The sequence below is a fragment of the Lutjanus erythropterus genome, chromosome 9 (assembly GCF_056507025.1).
Source record: "Lutjanus erythropterus isolate fLutEry1 chromosome 9, fLutEry1.hap2, whole genome shotgun sequence".
Taxonomy (NCBI): Eukaryota; Metazoa; Chordata; class Actinopteri; order Lutjaniformes; family Lutjanidae; genus Lutjanus; species Lutjanus erythropterus.
In genome coordinates, this window is record NC_139325.1 from 30126104 (window position 1) to 30148196 (window position 22093).

The following is a 22093-nucleotide window of genomic DNA, read 5'->3' on the forward strand; positions in this document are numbered from 1 at the left end:
GGTCAGGTACTAAACTGGCTTAACTGCAGTCACTGCAGTTTTAAAATTTCAACAATCAGTGTCCTATGTTACCTAACGTGTTACTGATGTAACACAGTGGCAGACATGCCCCTGTTGCAACTTTTTTGGAGCATGTTATAAGCATCAAATCCAGAATAAGTGTATATTTACAAAAAAAAACACATAATAAAGTTAATCGGTTTGAACATAAAATATCTTTTCTTTGTACTGTATTCAGTTGAATACAGGTTGAAACATTTTTGCAAATCATTGCATTCTGTTTTTTATTAATACTTTACATAACATCCCAACTTCTTTAGAAATGGAGTTATAGATAAATGATGTGTGAAATTTAAGGAATGTGTATTTTGTGTGCCACAGTGCAGTCTGACTCAGATTTTAAAAGTGCAACATCTTGACATTATACGAACAGATGTTTTTCTATCACCACATACACATGTTCAACACACTGATTTAGGCCTACTGTATGTTTTGATGCACTGAAACTCTTTTCAGTTTACAGCAAACATAATATTACAGTGTATTGCAGCTTAAAGCGTGGCTCACCACATTCTTAGTTGTTAAATTTGCAGTTTGTCAATGGAAACACCTGCACACATCTGCATTTTAAAAGCACCCAGAGAAGAAGGTTTTCCTGCTGCATATCACTGCAGTGTGTTTGCAGGTACAGACAGCAGACTGATCTACAGCAGAGCAGACTGTTGATGATGCATTGTGCCCCACCCAGCGGGGCGTTTCTGTCAGGGTGACCATGTCACAGGCCGTCCATCATGGCCAGAAGGTCGTCTCCTTTGCTGCTGGCGCTGGGAGATTGATCCCCAGACTCTGTGAACTCTCCCATGATCTTGGCTAGCTCTGCGTTGGCTTGCTGGTCCTGAAAGACAATGTTATCCACCAATCACAGTGGCAGAGTTGTCACAGGGACTTACACCTCATTACAGTAAATCCTGTTAGACTGGCAAGACTTCACATCACTGATCAACTGTATAACCTTAAGCCTATTATTGAGATAAGTAAAATTTGGTGTCAAATCATGGGGGTTGGTTATCAAGGCTAAAAGACAGCTGCCTAGTTGTAGAAGGCAGAAGACAGTGCAGATCATTTTTGCCTCAATTTACCTGTTCAACACAAATTTTTCAGATCTGAAATAATATCCTTCATGTGGGCACAAAATCTGCAGTCATGCCCATCACAATGAGTTCTGTGATGTGAGAGACTTACTGTGTGTTTTCACTGACTATCACAATCATTCGCTCCCGTCACAGATCTTTTCTACTAGAGTAATCTTACAATCAATACATCTCATCTGACACCAGTTGTGTAGTTTGTGCACGTCTACATGACGTCTTGTCGTTTTGTGATTTTCAAAGCCTTGTAGTCTGCACTTGGCCTGAGATGACAGATGCATGGTAAGACTTCTTGTCGCTAAATATGTAGTAAAGTTTAGATTTTCATTACACAGATACTGGACATCCAAATCTTTCCTACTGAAAGAAACACTTTATGAAGACAGATAATGAATCTTTACCTTTGTTGCTTGGATTTTTATGACTCCATATGAAAGCTCATCTGGTCTTGATATTAATGCCTCTCTGTGTAAAAGGAGAGTAACAGTGTTAGTTTTGAGTAACAAGTAACAAGTTAAATACTTAGATTTTTTTCCATGAAAGTAAGAGCAGCAGTTCACTCACTCTTCTTCTTCATCAGTAGCAAAAAGACTGACTCGGAAGCCACTGTCTGCATTTCCTGGTTTCTGAACTTCTAACCCTCCCATTAACTTGGCCAACAGATTCAGCTCTTCTTTGGCCAGGGGGTTGGGAGCAGTGTTGACCTGTTGACACACAATGACTAGTTTACTTATGTAAACTCCACCTCTACCTGTTCTCTGCAAGATCCTGTAGGGTATGGCTCTTGACCAGGGTCACTTCACCACATTCCTCGGCATGTTATGGACTGTGGACACAGAAGCAGCTAACCTTAGTGTGCTGAGCGGAATTTTTGGATGTTCCTGACATGTGGGTTTCCACTGGGCGGCTCACACTGTACCTGAATGAAGAGATGAAGAAGAGAGAATGAACACCTATGACCATGCAATATAATGACAAGACATTACAAATGTTTTGTTTACAGTAAATCATTCTTTGCAATGTGTTAGACAATCAAAAACTAATGGTCTTTCTGGTTTACTGTTGAATAAATCTGTCAGGACCATCAGAGGAACTTGACGTGAGCTGGGGAAAATTCTGCACAGGATGTCATCTACCTGTGTCTGGGCCCCTATGTGCTCTCACTTGGCCTTTTTATAACAACAGAACAAACTATTGATTCTTTTTATTATTATTTTCAAAAGAAAAGATCATTCAGACCCTCCTGTGCCACTACAGTCCCAAATGTCTTACAACAATTCAGATGAGGAAACAGCAGGTGATCTAGTCTCGAGGATTTCATGTTCCCATGGCTCAGCTACTTCAAAGAAAGGGATGCCATCTGTTGTATATACTTCTCTTGGTGTCATCCAACATTTGCTGAGAAAACTTTGCCAACTTGATCGCACACTTTAAAAATGAAACATCTCTAAAACACAACAACAGCACGAAACACAGACTATACAGGGACAGAAGGGCTGATGGAGACAGGAATCTACTAAATGATCAGCAGCACATTCTTATTTCTGTAAATTATCCATTTGTTACCAAAGTGTTTTTCAGTAATACAATTAAGACTAAATATGTCAACATCTGGATAACAGAAAATCATCATCAGCACACTGCCATTGCATAAATCAAGTACCACTACATCATGTTCATGTATATCTTTTGATCTTTTGTACTTTGCAGCATCTTACATGTTTGTTCCTAGTTTGGTGACCCTGTCTCCAAATATCTCAAAAGATCCCTCCCGCAGGGCAGCGGTATAGTTTCCTCCATTGTTGAACTGCAGCCTGGTCACCTCTTCACCTGTACAACTGAACATCCTGGAATAACCAGACACAGAACACAAAATATTATGGACGAGCATACTTTCAGTACCCCTTCCATGCACATAAATTACTTTTAAATTTCTTTTTCCTGTGATGAAAGTAGTTCCCTTAGGTGGACCCCTGAAGATCTCTGTCAGTTTGAATAGGTGAACGTTGTAGTTCAGATGGTCTACATGTGAGCTCTTGTTTTCTCAATCTATTAAATGTTTCACTGTGCACATATAATCCTGAAGTAATTTGATCCACGCTAAAGATACAAAGCATCTAAAATTAGAATGCTTGTTCAACAAAACCTCTGTAATGCAATTAGCTGCAGATTGGCCTGCTTAACTTAAGATTACAGTGTCTGGGTGAGATCAGCAAACATATGAACGAGGAAAAGGCAAACATTAAAGATCATCAGAAGGACCAAATGTAAGTTTTACTGTCCAAGCTAATTGTTTAATCTCAGTCTCCATCATTCCTCCGAGACAGGATTGGTTACATCAGAGTGAAAACAGCTGCATACTGTCACTGTGGTACCTTATCAAGCCAGGGACTTGTGTTCCATGAGGCACAGGGCCGCTGGTGGGAAGCACAAAGCGGCCGTTGGAGTTCTGAACTTTGTCCTTGAGGAAAATAGATACCTGGCATAGAAGAAAATAAAGAGACTCCGCTTATCAGAAAAATAAAACACAACTCAAATGACAATCTGTTACTATCCGGGTCATTCTCTCCCTGTGATTAAAATTTGCCAAAATAATGGACTTACTCTTATGTGCATGTCTTGGAAAAAGATAAGAAGAGTTTGTCTGATCAGCTGGAAGTCCCCACTAGACAAGGGTGTATACATCTACAATACAAAAAAACCAATTAAAAATAACTTAGATTACATCAGAACAACAACAACAACAAAAACAAACAAAAAAACACAAAGCAAATAATACAATGTTAAAAGGATTCTTCTATAACATCATAGGTTAGTATATGTATATAACAATCAATATAAAAAAAAACTGTGGCACTTAAAATAACATGTGCAATGATATTGTAACTCAGTGTATGCAACTGTAGAGTAGATTAAACATACTTTAAATATTAACAGCTGTACATTGACTTGAAACAGATTATCCTTGTGTTTTAAATAAGTCACTTGCACTTCAATGCATCTATTAGAGTCGGTATGGAGTTGAGTTGGATTGTTTTCTCTTGCTTAGACTAGTCTGATATGTGGGCCTTTATACTACTCATATGACTGTTTGACATACATAAAAGATATCAAGGCTGATAATTTAGATTATTATTTATTATTTCAATAATGAAATTAAAGCCACTAATATAGTCTTCATATTTACTCACTAAATCTTAGTCTTTGTTGCCCTCAGGTGTATGTAAATTACAGGTCATCTGACTTATTTTTAAAATACAAAAACATAAATTCAATCTTACTGGCTATGAGAAACAGGTAATTATAGGCAATGGATATTGGCTGAAAAAATCCAAATTGTGCATCCCTAAAGACTATGAGACTTTAAATACTGACATGTGTTTTGTCTTCTTTGTCATATAAATTGTACTAACTGCAGTTTCTTAAATCACCTTTGAGGAAAAGCAATGACTTGCAATGTATCACCAGTTATAAGAGCTAAAGTCATATTTATACCCCACAGCTGACTATGTATGACTAAACCACTCACAAAAAAACATTAGTATGTTTTGAACTTAAGTTGTTTCCTTCCACCAATAGCTCAAAGCTCTAACTGCACACGGCAAGAAATCCCAGCAAACCATGTGTAGTGTCACTACTGCCTCCTGTCCATAGCAAAAGACAAGAGAGTGAAGTCACACAAGTCATACCTCTATGAGCTGTTGGTACGTCTCGTCCACCTGGCTGAGAATGCTGGGAGTGTCTTTCACAAAGTCTTTGATTGCATCCATGTGGTTAAAAGACACGAGGAGGATGTCCTTGGGTCGGGGACAGAGAAGCACCTGGTACTTGAAAGCCATGGTCATCAAGTCATAGAGCTATGAGAAAGGACACACGTGCATGACTTCACTGACTCATCCATCAAAACACAATGAATTCTACTGTTGTGTAATAAACAGCAGAGGGAGCCACATACATCAGCATTCAGAGTATAAGACATGAATCTCTCTTCACTTTAGAATCACTCTATGCTTCAGTGCAACAAAATGATCCACTTTACATACGTTGCACATGCTTGACTCTAAAATACTAATCTAGTATGTGTGCTGAAGAGGCTGTAAGACAAACTAGCATCACTTAAAAGCCGATGAGAGGATGTGATGAATGCGAGGATAAACTATGTGTACTGATGAGAAAATTAAAATTAGAATTTAAAAAAATAGAGTGCAATTCAGCAGATGCAGGATACATCACAATATACTGCTGTACAGCAGGAGTACATGTGTATAGATGATGACTTACTTTGTCCATGCTTGCTTGATTGAGTCTCATTATGGAGGCATGGGCCAGCCGGTCAAACACAGTCCGCAGGGCCTTTTTGGAGTAAAGCTCCTGTGGCTTGAAAAGCTCTTCTAGGAACTTTTTGTTGAACATGGTGGTGATGATGTCATTCATAACTAGGCAAACAAACAGTACAACGGAAAAGAGTTAACTGGGGTTAGACACTTTCCACACTGTAGGCTCAGAAGCAGGTAGATGAGCGGTCTATACTATGTTGGCCAAAACCATTTCATCCACAGCCTAACCCAATGGTCCTAATGAAGCAGCAGCATGGAAAGCCACCAGCATGTGCTATTGAGTAGCAGGGCTATAGCCAGGTAGCATTTTTTGGAGTTTCAGCTCCCGTCAGACATATTTTATTTCCTTTGATTACATCTACCAATCACCGTTGTAATTGGCAGACATGATCACACTCACACTTCTGTGACTGTCAGAAGTCAAACCTATCAGGTAACTTCACCTTTTTCCAAACTTTTTAATGGCTCAAGGGTGAGGCGGCAAATAAAGTGGCTTAAATAGTGAGGCTAGGTAGTATTTTTTGCTACTTACCCATAAGGAAGCCATGAAAGTTTAACTACAAAAAAGGAGCTGTGGGAAATGACATATTGCTCTCAGAGCAGGGATAGACTGTTGACATTCTGGTGACCCCTGATGAGCTTCTTATATGCAGAAAAAGAAATACACTTGTTTCCTGAGGTAGAAAACTATTTTATGTGGCCTACTTGACAGCTTGAGATGCTCTTTAAGTTGATTAACAAAATTTGCAGATAGCAATCACTGTTAAAACAACTCCCTTCATTGTTAATGCATCTACACAATAAAGGCCCTTATAACCAGGGCCTGAGCATTTGAGTGACCCATCTAACCACTTACATGATGTTCCTGGGTGCAGACAGAGACCACCATAGTCCATTATTTGTGAGCTGCTCTGTGCATATGAGGTCTCATCTGTTGTTTATTTATCAAGTCCTACTGTTTATTCAGCATGTTGCTTTAGTCTAGGCCAAAGCAGGGCAAAAAAACTACTAATGCATCAGTGCATGATTGTACCAAAGCTCTGTAATAATACCTCTCCTTCTGTCCTCGTCTATCCAGCCAGCTATTGTGGAAACTTTATGAATAAAGAAGACAATGATGATAATGAAATGATGCTCTGAACACCAGATTGTATAATGACATCGCAAGATGTGACCAATGTAATTGTATGCTAAAATTCTCTCTAAAAATATATGTAAATATGTGTACGCATTTTGCATATATATACACTATGTGACTATGAGTATGTTTAGGTTTACATGCACACTAGTATCTTAGGTTTTTGGAGTATCCTTATGTTTTGTAAATGTAAACAACTTATCCCGGTTTCAGAAACCTGGAAACACTAACTGAAGTACTCCAATACAAACCAGGGTACTGTGGCATGTAAACACTTTATCCAGTTTTCTGAACCAACTCATAGTGACTGGGATGGTGAGAAATTGAGACTAACCTACAAGCAGACAAATCCGGAACGTGCATACTGTTATGATCAGTACTTTATCAGTATGTATACAGGAATATGAATAACCAGGTTTTTCATGTTCCCTGTAAACACCACAAAAATATAATCAAAAAGAGGATAAGGCTCAAAATCAGGATACAAATGCAGATGCAAACACCGTCCATATATCATCTGATGTCATATTGTGGCTATGTTTTATAACCTATTTATAATCCCATGTAATGACAATGGAGCATTGGAAATTGCAGATTGAAATGTTCTGGGCTCCTTATTTCAGTCCCCTGTGCAACAGAAACTTGCTTAAGTGAGTTATGATTTTATCAAACTATATGGGTTTACATAAAAAAAAACAACAGTTGACACATTAATGTTGACTGTTGACTTTATATTGATTTTCTATCCATCAACGAAATGTATATAGACATAAATGATCAATTTGCAAACAAATAAACGGACAAATCGATCAAAGTGAATGAGCAGTTCTCGCAGTGTGACGTTTTGCTGCAGGGTGACATCTGTGTTGTTAACTGGATAGCTGCTAAGCTAAGCTAGCTACCTTTCTTAGCTTTGTCAGCGGGGATATTCTGAGCTCGGAGCCGCTGGTCCAGGATGTACAGCATTTCTCCGCCGAGGTTGATGAACAGCAGAGGCAGAGTTCTTGAAGACATAGCGCTGGTTTGGACGGTTGAATCGCTTCAGAAAACGTAAGCTGCTAGCTGTTTTAGCTAGCTCGGATGGTTGTCGACTGTCTGTTTGGTAAAGCCTCTTCTGGTTGCCAGGCCACGAAGCGAACAGCCAATCAGAGTGCTATGAGTTTTATGACGTACAGGGGAAGTGGGAGGGGTCAGGTGGATGTAAAACTTAATTTAACCTCAGGGTGAAGCTGTTAAGGGACACGTTTCTTTTGTGATTTTGCTCATGTTCCCGTAAAATACTTTCACTTCTCCAATGGAAAAGCGGAAAAGGAAAGTACTTTCAACATAATCGAAAATGTTGCAGCCTGCTTACACCTTAAAAATCTTACCAATATTTCACAAATTTGTGACAAATAAATAACAGACCTCTTAAATCAACGACCGTGGAGAGTGGGGCTCTGAAATTTCTTTTGTGTTGCTTGATCTTTTCTCGCTAAATAAGATGTGCTGTTAAAAGGGTAGGCATTAAAACCTGCAGCTGCAGCCTGCACCTTTCTTGGACTGCAGAAGTGTTATGTTAAATTACTTTATTAAAATGTTTTTCACTGCATTATTTAAGTACCTGCCATTTTACTCTGAGAGGCTATTCATTTATGTACACGAATCTGTAAATTTGTACTTGATGTTCTTATTTTTATTTACATACCAAACTAAATTCTAATTTCAAAATTCAGAATTAATAAAATTTTATGATAAAAGGAAGCTCACACCATTTCTCATTGGCCTGTTAATTAAGGTGCTTCTCATATGACACTGTATAGCCCTGTTCTCTTGTTACTACTGTCAATGACAACATTATTATTGAATTAAAATTTTATTATTTTTAGTCTAGCCCCCTCCATGACAGATGTCTCATGCAGTGGTCTCTGCAGGTCTGCCTAGAAAAGTGCAAATATTTAATTATAAAAAAAAGTCAAGTCATTTCAAGTCATCTGTCTCAAGTCATGAATACCAAGTCAAGACCGAGTGGGGTGTTTTAACAGTGTTAGTCAAGTAAGTCTCAAATCCTCAAATTGGTTCCTTAAAGGGACCGTTCACCTTAAAATCAAAATTGCATATTTTTGTTTTCTCTGGTCTGTAGTGGCATTTACACCTCAGGATTGTTGTTTTGGTGTACGTTGCAGAGTTTTGGAGATATCGGCTGTAGAGATATCTGTCGTCTGTCCAGTGTGAAATAAGAAGTCATAAGTCAAACAGATAGGTAATCAGCAGTGTTGGGCAGTAACATATTATTCAGTGATATATAATATTACTTTTTCCAGTAACAAGTAGTGTAAGGGATTACAATTTCTAAAATAGTAATTATGTTTCAGTTACTATTTCAAGTGACTCTGAGATAATAGTGACATTTTTCTACATTAAAAGTCAAATAACATGAAACAATCACATTTTTATTGAAAAGTGTGTGCAAAGTGGTTCATGCTTACATGTAATTAATCATGTTCTGAGTGATTGAACAATGCAATTTATTTACAATAATGCAGATCAGTGCTCGCACTGTGTGCTATACATGAAGATACATACAGTATTAGGCTATACGTGAAATTACATTTAACGTATATAAGTACATAATTCATCAGCCACTCCTTTGATGTCTGCATGAAAGCTAGGCCTGTTACAGGAATAAACAAATCAACTGCCACAATAGCAGGACCATAAAATACTGTGTAGGTCAGAATCCTTTAAGTCTTGTTATGGTGAAACGTCTCCATTCCTGATACGGATTTCTCGCGCCATCCTGCACGTCTCACAGAGTCCACAGAAAAAGGTCATCAAGGCGTCATTGATTATTGTTCCCTGTGGTTAAAAGATTGCAACAAAATCACAACATAGAACATCAACCTCTACATGAGGAAACAAGTTGCAGTTGAGGTTTCTCAATTGGAAGGAACACCCAACATGAAATCTCTCTTTCGCAAGAGTCAAGCTGTTGAAAACAGGTCAGCCTGTCTGCGTGAGAATATGTAAAAATTGGCCACCTGTTGAATTCATATTCCAAACAAATAGGGTACAGAATATCAGCAGAGTAACCGCCAACAGCTAACTGTAGCTGCCATAAACTTGTTAGCTCAGTTAGTTGTGCAGCTAGCATGGTCCTATTAGCTGACTTTAGTCTGAGGTAAAAAGACAGGGCAAGTGGAGGCTAGCCAATTAGCATGCTAACTTCAGTAGATATCACTGCAACACAGTACATAGACGTCTTTTATATAACGTCAAAATGGTTATTTCTTCACATTGCATTGATAATTTTACTTAATTTTTGAATGTTTGACATTAAACATCTTGCACATTGTACCTTTGAAGAGTTTGTAAAATTCTATTTGCGTATTAGTAACATACCTGAATACCATAGGTCAGCCTCATATGAGTCCTAATAGCTGTCATACCTCCCGGCACACAACCCAAGCAGCAGCTTTCTCCATACTTATTCGCTGTGTAGCAACTCAGTGCAATCGGGCAGATGAAACCAAGACAACCTGCACAACAGAATGTATTTCACTGTGAGTATTTGAAAGAGAAAAAGCAAGAAAGTTTGCCTTTGTGTGTCTTTAGTGCATGGACAAAAATATGTCAAATATTATATATATATATATATGTCAAGTATCTTGAATGATACTCACAGACGAACATGTCACTGCAGCAGGAGCACAGGCCGGTGCTCCACTCTCCTGTTTGGACATTTGTCCCATAGCCGCCTGCACCAGGTTGATGGGTGACCACTGGGTTTGACATTTCGGGTTACTGGATCTGCTTGTCGCTTTTGATTTACACTGTAAAAAATCATTCAGGTATTTAGTGGAATCAACCAATGTTTTCTCATTAACTTAATGTAAATATACATATTTTTTTCAAGTTAATTAAACTTAAAATCTCTATTTATTTCTAGAACACTTGAAACACTTAAAAACATGAGTTCTTTGAACTCAGAGTCTTGAGAATTGATATGTTGAGTTGAATGAATGTTGCGTACTAAGTTCAATCACTTCATCAGTTTCCAAAGAAACACGATCAGCGTATTAGCAGACTTCACAGCATGCATTGTTTTAGAGTCAAAGCTCTCCTGAGACCTTTTTCTTTATGGTTTGAAGAAAACATGTCATTAAAACTTGCTGTGCGTCTTTAGTCTTTAGTTTATTGAATATGTTTTCTCAAGTATGACTAAATTAATATCCATTTCATTTGACTAGAACTTCAGAAGCCAACTTAAAATGTTAAGCAGGATGGACATTAACTTTTTTCTTTAAGTTGAAACATTTTGTTTTTACAGTGCAGCTGCTTATTTATAAGACCATATTCAGCTGTTAGCACTGGAATAGAGCGAAAGGTGGAAAAGCTGTAGCAGAAATGACCTGAATTGATCTTTCGGTGCAGCACAATTGTTTTCACATTCTGTCACGTGTACTTACATGTGATGCTATTAAGTAGGAAATATCATAGTTTGACTTTTCATTGAATAAATCAGGGGTATAAGTAAATAAAACACAGGAAAATGTTTTTCATATAGAATGAATCAACATGAATCTGTTTGCAAAGCATGTAAGGTATCAACAACCTTTTCTTGGACCTCTTCATTAAGAACGTGACACTAGTTTGTGGGCTTTGAGAGGTTTTGTGATTTACGCATGAATCAACTTACTTGATACTTTTTTGTATGGTTCTTAATCAGAAATATACCTGTAGTGTAAGAAAATTCATCTCAGCATAACAAACGTATAGCAATTCAGCCTGCCATGTTGTTTTTGTGTCACTTTTGTTGTTTCAGTACTCGTCTTGCAAACTTGAAAGTCCTGATGTGAAAAAATGTAACAAGACTTGCCTTGAAAAATGCACATTCTGTTTTAAAAATACCATAGATGATCCCCTTTTTTGTTTTTTCCTGTGTATATTCTATTGTACAGTTAATTAGGACAATACTAGAATATAATACTGGTATATAAAATTAGGTTGTTACAGGCTGGTAAATGTCATTATAGTAAAGTATGAATGGTCATACTATGTGCCATACATATAAACTATCACATAAAAAAGCCTTGAATATGAAAGCATTACTAAACCTGAAGTTGAAAAGAGCATGTAAAGTTATCTTGTATCAATGCTGTCAGAATGAACTTATTGTGAATGCACAACTTTTAAAATATAAAGTATTCGCAAATAAGGTTAATGACCAATATTAGAGTAATTAAATTAAGAGTGAATTCTTAAGATAGTTTTCTGCGAGAGGAAAAAATGTGTCACACTTACCAGAAGAGTCTGTCAGTGTGCAAACCTCCTGATCACACTGACAAGCAGCAGCACACCACACAGGAAGCTGTGACGACGTTGAGCTGTGAAACACTGGTTTGCCAACAAACTGCAGTTTCTGAGAATGACAAAGATCCGTGGTGATTAAGTAACAAACTCAGGCCATCGACCAGAACGGCTGCTTTGCTTTCAGGCTAATCTCAAACAGCTGCACAGCATCTGTATGTGTTGAGAAGTGGTGGCTTCGATTTAAATTGTCTTCCTATCTCACATTAGATCAGCGCAGTTAAGAGAATTCACGTCAGATTCTTATAGACCCCTTTCACAGAACACCCACAAATGCTGCATGCCTTTTTTTTTTATCATGTAGCGTGACGCAGCTTTTAATCAAACAACATACTACTGTTTTTTGATTGACAGAATCAAAATGTTTATATGGATGTCACCATTATATTCACACAAGACTGCATATGTTAGTATTCTGAGAATTAGGTGTGAAATAACTTCAAATATTAATGTAAATTCACAATATGATAGAGCTTAGAGTTTCAGTGCAGCCAGAAAGTGGTGATGTGGATCTGTGAAATTCAGTTCAATCCAGCATATCGGATATGGATCAGCAGAACAATCTGTGAGGTAAAATGTTTTTGTCAAAAGAGTCTGGTGGCTTTGAAGAGAACAATAGAACGTCTTCAGTTCCCTGTCAGGCAGAGCAGTCTGACAAAGGTTGGTAGGTTTCCTTTTTATAATGTCAGAGGCTAAGAATAACAAGCTGAGCCTGCCAGCGGAGAAGCAAGCACTTTTAGTGGATGTAATTTGTGTAGGATGTAATTTGAAGGTTGTATTTGCCCCCAAGGATTATGTTGCAGCCATTGCACCCTGTTTCACCTGCTCTTAGACACAAAAAAATGTAAAAAATAGGGCCGGTTTTGCTAGATTTTAACTGAAGTCAATGAGAACTGTATGGAAGCAGATGGACAGGCTTGAACTTCTTGTGCCTTTCCACTGGACTTCTGTGTGGACTGATCCTTCACCGATCACATCACCTTTTTTTTTTTTTTGGACAATCATTATTAGGAAATTAGGAAATGCATGTTGAGAAGATTCAAACTGATTTATGTTGGAGGTGTGTACTGGTACCCTACATGCTCATAACAAATGTATGTGCGTAATACGCGTGTACCTCCTACACCACTTTCTTTTTATGTCTGTCCTGCTCTTGCTCACTATAAATAAAAAAAACATAAGGCTGTTTCTTAAAAATACTGGATTACCCTAAACTGTTTTATTAGACTGATGAATGATCAAACAAAAGGACTTTTGCCTTCTACAGCTGATTGGAAAATACCAGCTCTGACATTAAGGCCAATGCAACATAGACATGTGAAACCCACAGAGAGGAGAGCAGCAGTAGTTCTGATATCAGGTTCAGTGTTGTGTCCTTTAAGTTGCAGTGGAGGACAGTTGATATATTTGGCTACTTTATGTAGCTAATTACTTTGTGTTCCTATTAATCTGGTAATCTGAGTTCCCTATTTCAATTAATACCTTGCACAAGTGAGATCAATGGCCACCTCACTTGTTTTGTAGATAAATCTTAACACACAACTAAATGACAGTTATATGTATATTTCAGGACAAATATTTTTTCCAAAGTACAACTGAATACAGCTTTCAGCAAAATTTTATTTCCATTAAATTATGACATTGACTTGACAGCGAAAGCAAGTAATATTGTATGATGGTAACACATGAAAAAGGGAAAGAAGGTAACCACATCTGTAGGTGTAAAATTAAAGATGTGAGTTAAGATAAGCATTTACGATCAGTTTTTGTAATGTACAGTGTAGTATCTTTTACAGGCCCTCAGTGGCTTTCGTCTTGGCTGCGTTGGCGTCTGTGGACGCTAAACTTTGCTTCATCTTCAGCCTCTGCTCTGCTTTCTGCTTCTGCACTTCCTTAAAGACCTGAGAAGAGACACACGTCACCAACTGTCAGTGGGGCACAAAATCACACCTTCGCCATGTTTGTCTGTGAGGTGACTTTACACATCAACCAACAGAAAGTTTGAATATCAGTCTCAGACAAAATGTGCAATACTGCTTCACCAGTATGGAAAGAAAGTCACGTAAACGGTTTGAGGTCTTTAGGTATGAATCTCCAACTGAAAAAATTATTATGTACTGCCAATAAATATTATTATACATAGAAAATACAGACATAAACATGAGAATGGGGTCATTGGTTCACTACCTTAATGCAGAAGGCCTTCTTGGCCAACCAGCGCCGAGTGGCCCGTCTATAGTACTCTGGAGGGAAGGTGTAAGTGATCCCTAGCTGCTCGCACACTCTCTCAAAGGCATCATAGCGAACCAACCGAAGGTTTTTCAAAAGCTTTTTCCTTCGGTCAATGGCCATGAGCATCCGCCTCTTGTTAGCTTTGTCCTGGGGTGAAATAACACATAAAGAAACAAGTGTTGGACTACAGATGTGACTCAAACAGGCTAAAATGAGAGGAAATGAGAACACCAATTGAAACCCAGTATACACACATATATTCGTTTGTAAGAAGATACTTAATTACAAGTGCCGCAGAGAAACATTTGCAACCTCTATTCCCAATGTGTGTCAATTTCAGCAAAAATGTTACAACATATGATGTAAGATGGAAATTTCCGACTGCGACTGTGCTACGCATGTTCTTATTTCATGTGGGGGAGTAAACAGGATATCCTGTAGCATACGCATGCCTCTCACCAGAGGAAGGCAGAGAGGAAATGCGGAGAGACGTTTTCATACATGAAAGTTATAGTGGTGCAAGTCAACTGCCCTCTGACATGCTAAATGATACACGTCATGTGAGAGTTTTGTATAAAATCTGTCTAAAGAAAAAGGCATCCTGTTCAGGTTGCAAGAGAGAAAAAGAACGCAGATTCTAATCCATTCACTCGCCTTGTGATGCTTCTGTAGGTGCTCCTGATAGTTTCGGATTTTTGCAGTCAAAACAGCCACTGAAGGAAAAGATATTAAATCACAAACTGTTAAAGTGCACTTTTATCCTATTTTTGTTTTTCAGTAAAAACACTACATACAGCACTGAGGAAAAGCAATTTACCCTGAACTTCCACTGAGCTGCGGTCGTTCTCATCCCTCTGGACTTTTGCAATCAGCTGTTCCTTTTTCAGTTGTAGCTTTTCACTCTGAAAACATGAACACCGATTATTAAACCAAGCGGTCATGGATATATTACAGAGCCGTGAGAGCGATGAGGAGAATCTCTGAGCTGATCAGTTTAACTTAAATGATCAGTCATGTGAGTTAAATGTTCACTACAACAGAAATTATTCAGAACAAGTGTTTCCATCTCCCATTAATAGCATTATCTCTCTTTCAAAAAAAAACAAAAAACACCTCAAGCGAGCATAAAAACTATTCTGCGTAATTGAGGACATTTTTGTTGAATTTTGTTGTTTCCATCAACCTTTTCTAATACAATACTTCAAAACTAACAATTATTTTCATTGTTGATTTTTCTGTCTATGATTTTCTTGATTAATTTATTAGATCTTTTGTCTATAAAATGTCAGAATTGGTGAAAAACTTTCATTAGTGTTTCCCAAAGCCCAGGATGACATCCCCTCCGTCTTGTTTTGCCCACAACCCTAAAAATCTTCAGTTTACTGTCATAAAGAGGTAAAAAAAAAATCAGAAAATGTTTACATTTGAGAAGCTAGAATCTGAGAATTTTGACTTTTTCATAAAAATTACTCAAACGAATTAATCATCAAAACAGTTATTGATAAACAATCAATTCATAATTGATGAATCGTTGCAGCTCTACTTCAAAATGCACATAAAATAATGCTATGGCACACAGCTAGTTATTGTATAAGAAACTCATTCATTGTTTTCAAAAATATTAGAAAAAAGAAAGCAGCGTAAAACATGACAAGGTGATCTGTGGGGCCAAGAGAACTCACATGATTCGCTAAGTCCAACGAAAGAAGTCTTTTGACAAGATCATCAGTCCTGTTAACAGGAAATACACTAGTGTTAGATGAGTAGATGATTATTGTAGATTTATAATGAATAGTGCATATAAATTGTACTTTTTACTCGTTTCATGTAAGGTACGGTATATATATATGTATAGGTGTACGTTTGAGCGAGGGGTACAGCTGCATAATCCATCTTCAACATTGTTGGAGGAAGATCACTGAGCTGGCTCTGAGGGCCTGGAAGAAACAAAATGTTTGGATGAAAAGCAAAATTTAAAAAATGTCAAAACAATGTTTGGTGACAATGCTTCCTTATAACCTACCCATCTTCTTTTTCTTTGCAGCCCGAGCATAATGTCTCACTGGTGGTAAAACAGCAAAGCTTCCTGCAACTGAGGAGAGAGAGGAAAAGAAAATATAAATATGTAATGAGTGGATGTAAAGACGGAAACATCAAAAGAAAAACAACTTAGACAAAGGGATCAAAGCTATCACAGCTGTGATCAAATGCTGAAAGTAAAAACAAAACATGACATTTGTTAGACACAACAAACTGGCTCAGCAGATGATGAGTGTCTGCCAGTCAAAGCCGAGAATGATCATATGGAAACTTGAAAACCACATAATGCTGAAGTCACGACAGAACTGAATCAGGACATCTGTTTCGACAAAAAAATGCCCATTGTGAACTTCACAGAGCTGGTTTGTACATCAAAACCTCCACAGAGACGTCTCTTGCCCACAGAGATGCATAATGATGAGCACGAAGTTTGATATTCAAAGAGCACCAAAGACGGCATCACTGCTCAGTGACATGCTGTTAAACAAAGCGGTGAATCCATGATGACACTGACTGCCATCTTTTTATGATGTCCAAGGAGAATTTTCTGTGCAGGACTCAAACTTAACTTTTTACTTTTTCCCTGACTGTCCTGAATTCTACTTTCACTTGTCTCAGGCTTAACAACCATTGTTCCAAATCAATATTCTTCTTTTTCATTCTAGGCACCAAGTATAGTTTAATAACTTTGTTTCTGTAACTCGTATCACTTTTGTAAGAGTCACATAAGTACGTCTCATAATTTGGTAAATTTGTTATTACATTTTATTTATGTTCTCATATTATTTAAATGTTCACAATAGTTAATGTACACTTTGAATGTTGTACTCAGCTAAGTTTATGTCTCTTCATAATTTTCTATTATTCAGTGCAAATTGTTAAAATACATTTACTGTTGTAGTTATGTCAGTCATGTTGAACACAAGTCAAAACAAGATACTCTGCTGATTAAGTGAACTAGGAACCTAGAGCATAGTAAAACAGCTACTCCAACTTCACTCACTCTGGTCTGCAGTAGAAGTTCTGCTGTTATTTCTGAATAAAACTTTGAAATCACCCATGGTGTTTGCACACAATCAGTTTTATATAGCCTTTTAGTCATAGGTAGGGTTACTGTTTACTGTTAATTTCTAACTGCTGATTTGAACACCTAACAATTATTCCATGATGCATAAACACGCTGCTTTCTTTCTTGGCAGAGGTTATATATTCTGTGCTTTTTTTTTTTGTATCAGTTTGTCAGCAGGATTACAGAAAAAAACTTCTGACCCTATTTTCATGATGCTTGGCAGAAGGGTGTATTATGGGCCAAAGAAGAATCCATTAAATTTTACAGCAGATCCAAATCACAGGGAGGATACATTCAATTATTTATCACTTTTGTTAACATTGCGAGATGGGGCATTTGGCCTTGGCAGAGGTCTGCGCTCTCCAAGTGCCCTTTTAGTTTGATTTGTGATGACACATTTCTCTACTGTCACAGAATTGTCCCAGACAGTATATCTTTGTGTCCCAGGTGCTATTTTTATTGTCCCCTGGGCAATGGGGCATCCTTAATTTTGAGTGCTGTTTCAGTGGATATATAATATACAAGCAGAGGCAAATAAATAAGTAAATAAATCACAGAGGCCTATATTCCAAGCTGATGCTGCCCTTTGTAGATATCCACCTCACACTTTTTCAAAGAACCTGAGACTATCCTTAATTGAACATCATTGTTAATAGGAATAGACCTGTTCTAAAAAAATAGTGATGACATTTGACACTTTAAAACATAAAAGGCAGCAAAAGTTCTAATATAAACTGTATGTACAAGTTCTTGAAGTTTGGGATTACTTCATAGCAGAGACCAAGGGGACAACATATCGATAGAGGTGTCTGAGAACGTTTTTTTTGAGAAAAAACTCTTAGTTCTGATCAGAAGTAAGATGTGCGTGATCACCACTTAGCATGGATGTGATTCTCTCTCTACTGCTGCATGTGAGAATTTTTATTCTGTACTGTGAAAGGAAAGTTACAGGATGATTGTGCAACAGACCGACAAGTTTAAGTTGCATGTTTTGAAGAGGACAACCAAGATAATCTGGATAACATGACTGTTGCAAACTGCAGATAAAACACAACTACGCACATATTAGCCTAGATTGTGAGATTACAGCGGTTTTTAATATCATTACCATCAAATCATGAAATTTTGTCATTTCCCCAAAAGCTCTTTATGTCTTATATTTCCAGTGATTTAGTTTTTATTAGAAGGCGATGTGTATGCGTTTAATTTCCCGAAAACTAGCAGCTGTGTTCCCAACCAAATGAATTATGATATTAGGTTTAAAAAAATTATTCATAAACATGTGACTCATGTTTCGCAGCATTTGTCAGTGAGTCAACGAGAGAAGTGGTCTACAAGAAGAAACCACCTTGCTCCTAGGCGGGGCTGTTAATGAAGGTTTGGCACATCTGTGGTTGTCAGCGAGCTGAAAATAGGATGCAACAGTGTGAAAACAAGTTTTCACATTCTAGAAGACTTGAGGAGGGAAATGAAAGCATAGCTGCTCTAGATATGATCATAATGAGGTGAGATGAGGCACCAGATTGAGCCACCAAAGAAATACACATAAATAGTGTGAACAAAGTTGCAAACCTGTTGCAGAGAAGGGTCATATTGGATTAAGGACATTTATCTACCCTAATGCCCTTGCTGGGATAGTACTTATAGGGTTCCTACACCGTTTCGCAAGTCAAATTCAAACATTTTTCATGCATTTTCAAGCTTTTCCAGCACCTTACAGATAGGGTCAATTATATATTTATAAACTAAAAATGATTATATCACTTTTTTTTATCACTTTAAATCAGATTAGAGCTGCAAATTTATCAGTTATTAACTGACTATTAAATAAACTGCCAACTATACTGATTATCAAGTAATCCTTTTAAGTTATTTTTGAATAAAAAAAAAAGTCCAGATTCTCTGATTGCAGCTTCTTAAATATGAATATTTTCTGGTTTATTTACTCTTCAGTGACAGTAAACTGAATATCTTTGGGTTGTGGACAAAACGAAACATTTGCAGATACCATCTTGGGCTTTGGGAACCACTTATCAAGATTTGTCACCATTTTTCTGACATTTTATAAACAAGATGAAACAAGAAAATAACTTTCAGGTTGACTGACAATGAAAATAATGGTTAGTTGCAGCTCTAAATCAGACTTTATTGTGCTATGAATAACCAAAATTAAGTAAATTATGCAGATAGAATCCAATGCTACAGCAGGGTGACAAAGAAAAACACAACAAATGTTAATGTTTCTAAATGTGTCGCCTTTTGAGACTCAAGCAGAGTTGTCTTCATTTTGTACAAAAGGCAAAAGCAATCACACTCTACAACGTCATCTATTTCATTATCTAAAAAGTGAAGTATTTAGTCAGATGGTGTTTTATTATGAAAGTAATGAAATTACAGCTTCAACCTGTTTCAAACACTTTCAAACCAAACAATTCCATTAAAATTCAAGGATTTCCAGCACCCTTAAGAACCCTGTACTTATTATAGCTGTTTGGTAATTTATTAACATAGCTTTTCTGTGGTCAGTTTACCACTAACCAAGCTGGTACCTATATTAGCTGTCTGAGTCCTATATGTTGCTAATACAATATTTTATGCATTTTGACTTACTGTTGGACTAACTGTTACGTATTTATCTCTTTATTCTTCCCTTTCTCTCTTGTGTACTCTTGTGTATATTTACTAGATTAATTACCTCGTTCTATAGTACTGCTTCTCTCGTGGTCCTGACCCCCACTAGAGGTCGCCAACCCTTCACATGGGGGTCACAAAGCCCTCTTCATATTAAGGAGTGTACGAAAACTTACTATAAAAATATATAACGTAAGCCTGTATCTCAGCATTTCATTAATTTCTGTGAGAAAAAACTCGATGACTTGCAGGGCCATTTTTATGCCTTTATTGGCAGCAGTCAACAACTAATAATTTCATTAGGAATAGACCTGCCTGACCTGTCTGTAGCTGAATAAGACAGGCCAATGCTACTGTATTTTAACAGAAGTCATAATGGTCGGACTTGGAGAGCCGAATATTTTCTGAGGTGGTACTTTGTGTAAAAAGTTTGAGAAAGACTGTTCTATAAGATATGTTTACATAATTTGAAAATTAACTAGAAATTATTTTAGATGTGTATATGTGTATATCTAATTGTACATGCTGTATATAGTTAAAAAATATTGAGATTAGGGACACGTAATATAGATTTTTTTTTCTGATGATATGACAATCGATAATTAGTTGCCTCTAACCAGTGCTGATAACTGACAACTTCACATTATCATCTTCATCATATATTTCAAAAAGAAGTACGTATGACGTGTAGTTTATGCACACCTGAGCATAATAAAGGCTGAAATAGGGAGCAAAAATTAATGATTGATGAATTAACATTTGTCAGTGGTAACCCAAAGAAAGCGGTAAAAATTCAAGGGCAACTAACGATTATTGCCACTGTTGAATAATGTTTCTATTATTTTCTCGATTAATCGAAGAGTTGTTGGTTTGGTCCATAAAGTATCAGAAAATGGTGAAAAATGTTGATCAATGTTTCGCAAAGCGCAAGATGACGTCCTCAAATGTCATGTTTTGCTAAAAAACTTGTTTTCTGGGAAAAAGAAAAAAGTTTTATGTAATATTCTTGCCATGCTGTCATGCTTCTCTCCACCCCTGCAGCTCACTATCAAAACTGCCCACTACTGTTGGTGTTGGTGTTAGCTAACACGCTAGCTAACACTGACGCTACTATGTTGTCAGACGGGCCGTGTTATACACTATACACAGCCGAGTATAATAAAATGTGTTATGAAGGTATTTTCTAAATACATTTGACCAGGTTCCTCTGGTTCTTCTTGTCCCTTAACACTTACCACAGCTGACAGTCGGTCCTGATAGTAACGCCGAGCTGCATGTCCAGGGTTTAGCGGACAGAGCGGAGCACAGAGCGCCGCTTTCTCTCAAAACACCCGCCGACGATTTGACAACAGCCCGCAGAGCTATGCTTGCGAACATGGCTGTCAGGACAGCTAACAATATAAAATATAAACGGCCTAAAATTGATGAAAATGTGACAGATAATCACACTCGACCCCTACAAGAGTCTCGCCATTTTTACTAGACCAAACTAGCTGAGTGTGGATGGTGGGTGAATGTTTTGTTAGGCTAAGCTAACGATCACAGAACACATCGATAGGACAAACGGAGAAACCTTCTGGGAGTCTTTTTTTGTACTACTTCTTTTCTGTACCATTAAAGACAGTTTCCTAAGTGATAAAATCATAACATTTATTATATTTAAGATTTTTTTTCTCCGAGCATTTATTAATTTGTTAGTGACAATGGGGTTTCAGGTCGGATGTGTTTCTTAGTATAAAAACAACTCACAGCATTAAATCAGTGCATCAGAATACCTGAACACTAATGATTTGTCCATTAATAGTTAATAGCGACTTGATTAAACATATAAATGTGCAAATAAATGTGCGGTAACTTATGTCTTACATTAATTAGCCTATAAAATGGCAAATAAAAGAGGAGGATAAGAGAGAAGACAAATGAAGGGGATTTTTTTTAAATTAAATCTTGTAGTCTATTAATCAAACAAACAAACAAACAAACAAACAAACAAACAAAAAACAGTCTGGGTTACAATGAAATTTTTAAGTAAATATAAGTCATAAGAATAAGTATCTCATTTTTTGTATGGACTAAAACAATTTGCCGAAAAGTGTTTAAATTTACCTGAAATCAGGAGTGATGATTTCACTTACAGTTTACAGTTGTA

At 37.2% G+C, this 22093-nt stretch overlaps 3 protein-coding genes across 3 annotated transcripts; all 3 read right to left on the reverse strand.

Moving 5' to 3' along the window:
• Window positions 1–275: 275 nt before the first annotated feature.
• oscp1b (organic solute carrier partner 1b) lies at window positions 276–7743 on the reverse strand. Its single transcript, XM_084725738.1, has 10 exons — window positions 7526–7743; window positions 5430–5584; window positions 4838–5005; window positions 3753–3833; window positions 3524–3627; window positions 2867–2995; window positions 1998–2067; window positions 1713–1852; window positions 1550–1613; window positions 276–895 (listed from the first exon to the last, which is right to left on the reverse strand). The coding sequence occupies exons 1-10, from the start codon at window positions 7635–7637 to the stop codon at window positions 776–778; spliced, it is 1143 nt and encodes a 380-aa protein (XP_084581864.1). The 5' UTR covers window positions 7638–7743; the 3' UTR covers window positions 276–775.
• Window positions 7744–9045: 1302 nt separating this feature from the next.
• LOC146321796 (cornifelin homolog) lies at window positions 9046–12100 on the reverse strand. The gene is made up of 4 exons (XM_084725740.1): window positions 11907–12100; window positions 10286–10435; window positions 10005–10141; window positions 9046–9461 (listed from the first exon to the last, which is right to left on the reverse strand). Exons 2-4 carry the CDS (start codon window positions 10395–10397, stop codon window positions 9357–9359), a joined length of 354 nt encoding a protein of 117 aa, XP_084581866.1. The 5' UTR covers window positions 10398–10435; window positions 11907–12100; the 3' UTR covers window positions 9046–9356.
• A 1472-nt stretch (window positions 12101–13572) lies between these two features.
• On the reverse strand, window positions 13573–21438 carry mrps15 (mitochondrial ribosomal protein S15). The gene is made up of 8 exons (XM_084727075.1): window positions 21180–21438; window positions 16228–16296; window positions 16066–16141; window positions 15887–15935; window positions 15022–15106; window positions 14859–14917; window positions 14160–14351; window positions 13573–13873 (listed from the first exon to the last, which is right to left on the reverse strand). Exons 1-8 carry the CDS (start codon window positions 21319–21321, stop codon window positions 13763–13765), a joined length of 783 nt encoding a protein of 260 aa, XP_084583201.1. The 5' UTR covers window positions 21322–21438; the 3' UTR covers window positions 13573–13762.
• Between the last annotated feature and the right edge of the window lie 655 nt (window positions 21439–22093).

What these genes read in the sequence shown, in the direction of transcription:
- mrps15 (XM_084727075.1), bottom strand. Translation starts at nt 21,321, where the DNA reads ATGTTCGCAAGCATAGCTCTGCGGGCTGTTGTCAAATCGTCGGCGGGT. An exon ending in CAGCTCAGTGGAAGTTCAGG is followed by an intron (nt 14,918 to 15,021) that starts GTAAATTGCTTT and finishes CTTTTCCTTCAG; the next exon opens with TGGCTGTTTTGACTGCAAAA. An exon ending in AGAAGGCCTTCTGCATTAAG is followed by an intron (nt 13,874 to 14,159) that starts GTAGTGAACCAA and finishes GTCTCTTCTCAG; the next exon opens with GTCTTTAAGGAAGTGCAGAA.
- LOC146321796 (XM_084725740.1), bottom strand. Translation starts at nt 10,397, where the DNA reads ATGTCAAACCCAGTGGTCACCCATCAACCTGGTGCAGGCGGCTATGGG. An exon ending in CTGCAGTGACATGTTCGTCT is followed by an intron (nt 10,142 to 10,285) that starts GTGAGTATCATT and finishes TCTGTTGTGCAG; the next exon opens with GTTGTCTTGGTTTCATCTGC. An exon ending in GGCTGACCTATGGTATTCAG is followed by an intron (nt 9,462 to 10,004) that starts GTATGTTACTAA and finishes TTTTAACCACAG; the next exon opens with GGAACAATAATCAATGACGC.
- oscp1b (XM_084725738.1), bottom strand. Translation starts at nt 7,637, where the DNA reads ATGTCTTCAAGAACTCTGCCTCTGCTGTTCATCAACCTCGGCGGAGAA. An exon ending in CGCTGACAAAGCTAAGAAAG is followed by an intron (nt 5,585 to 7,525) that starts GTAGCTAGCTTA and finishes TTGTTTGCCTAG; the next exon opens with TTATGAATGACATCATCACC. An exon ending in ATCAAGCAAGCATGGACAAA is followed by an intron (nt 5,006 to 5,429) that starts GTAAGTCATCAT and finishes CCTTTCTCATAG; the next exon opens with CTCTATGACTTGATGACCAT.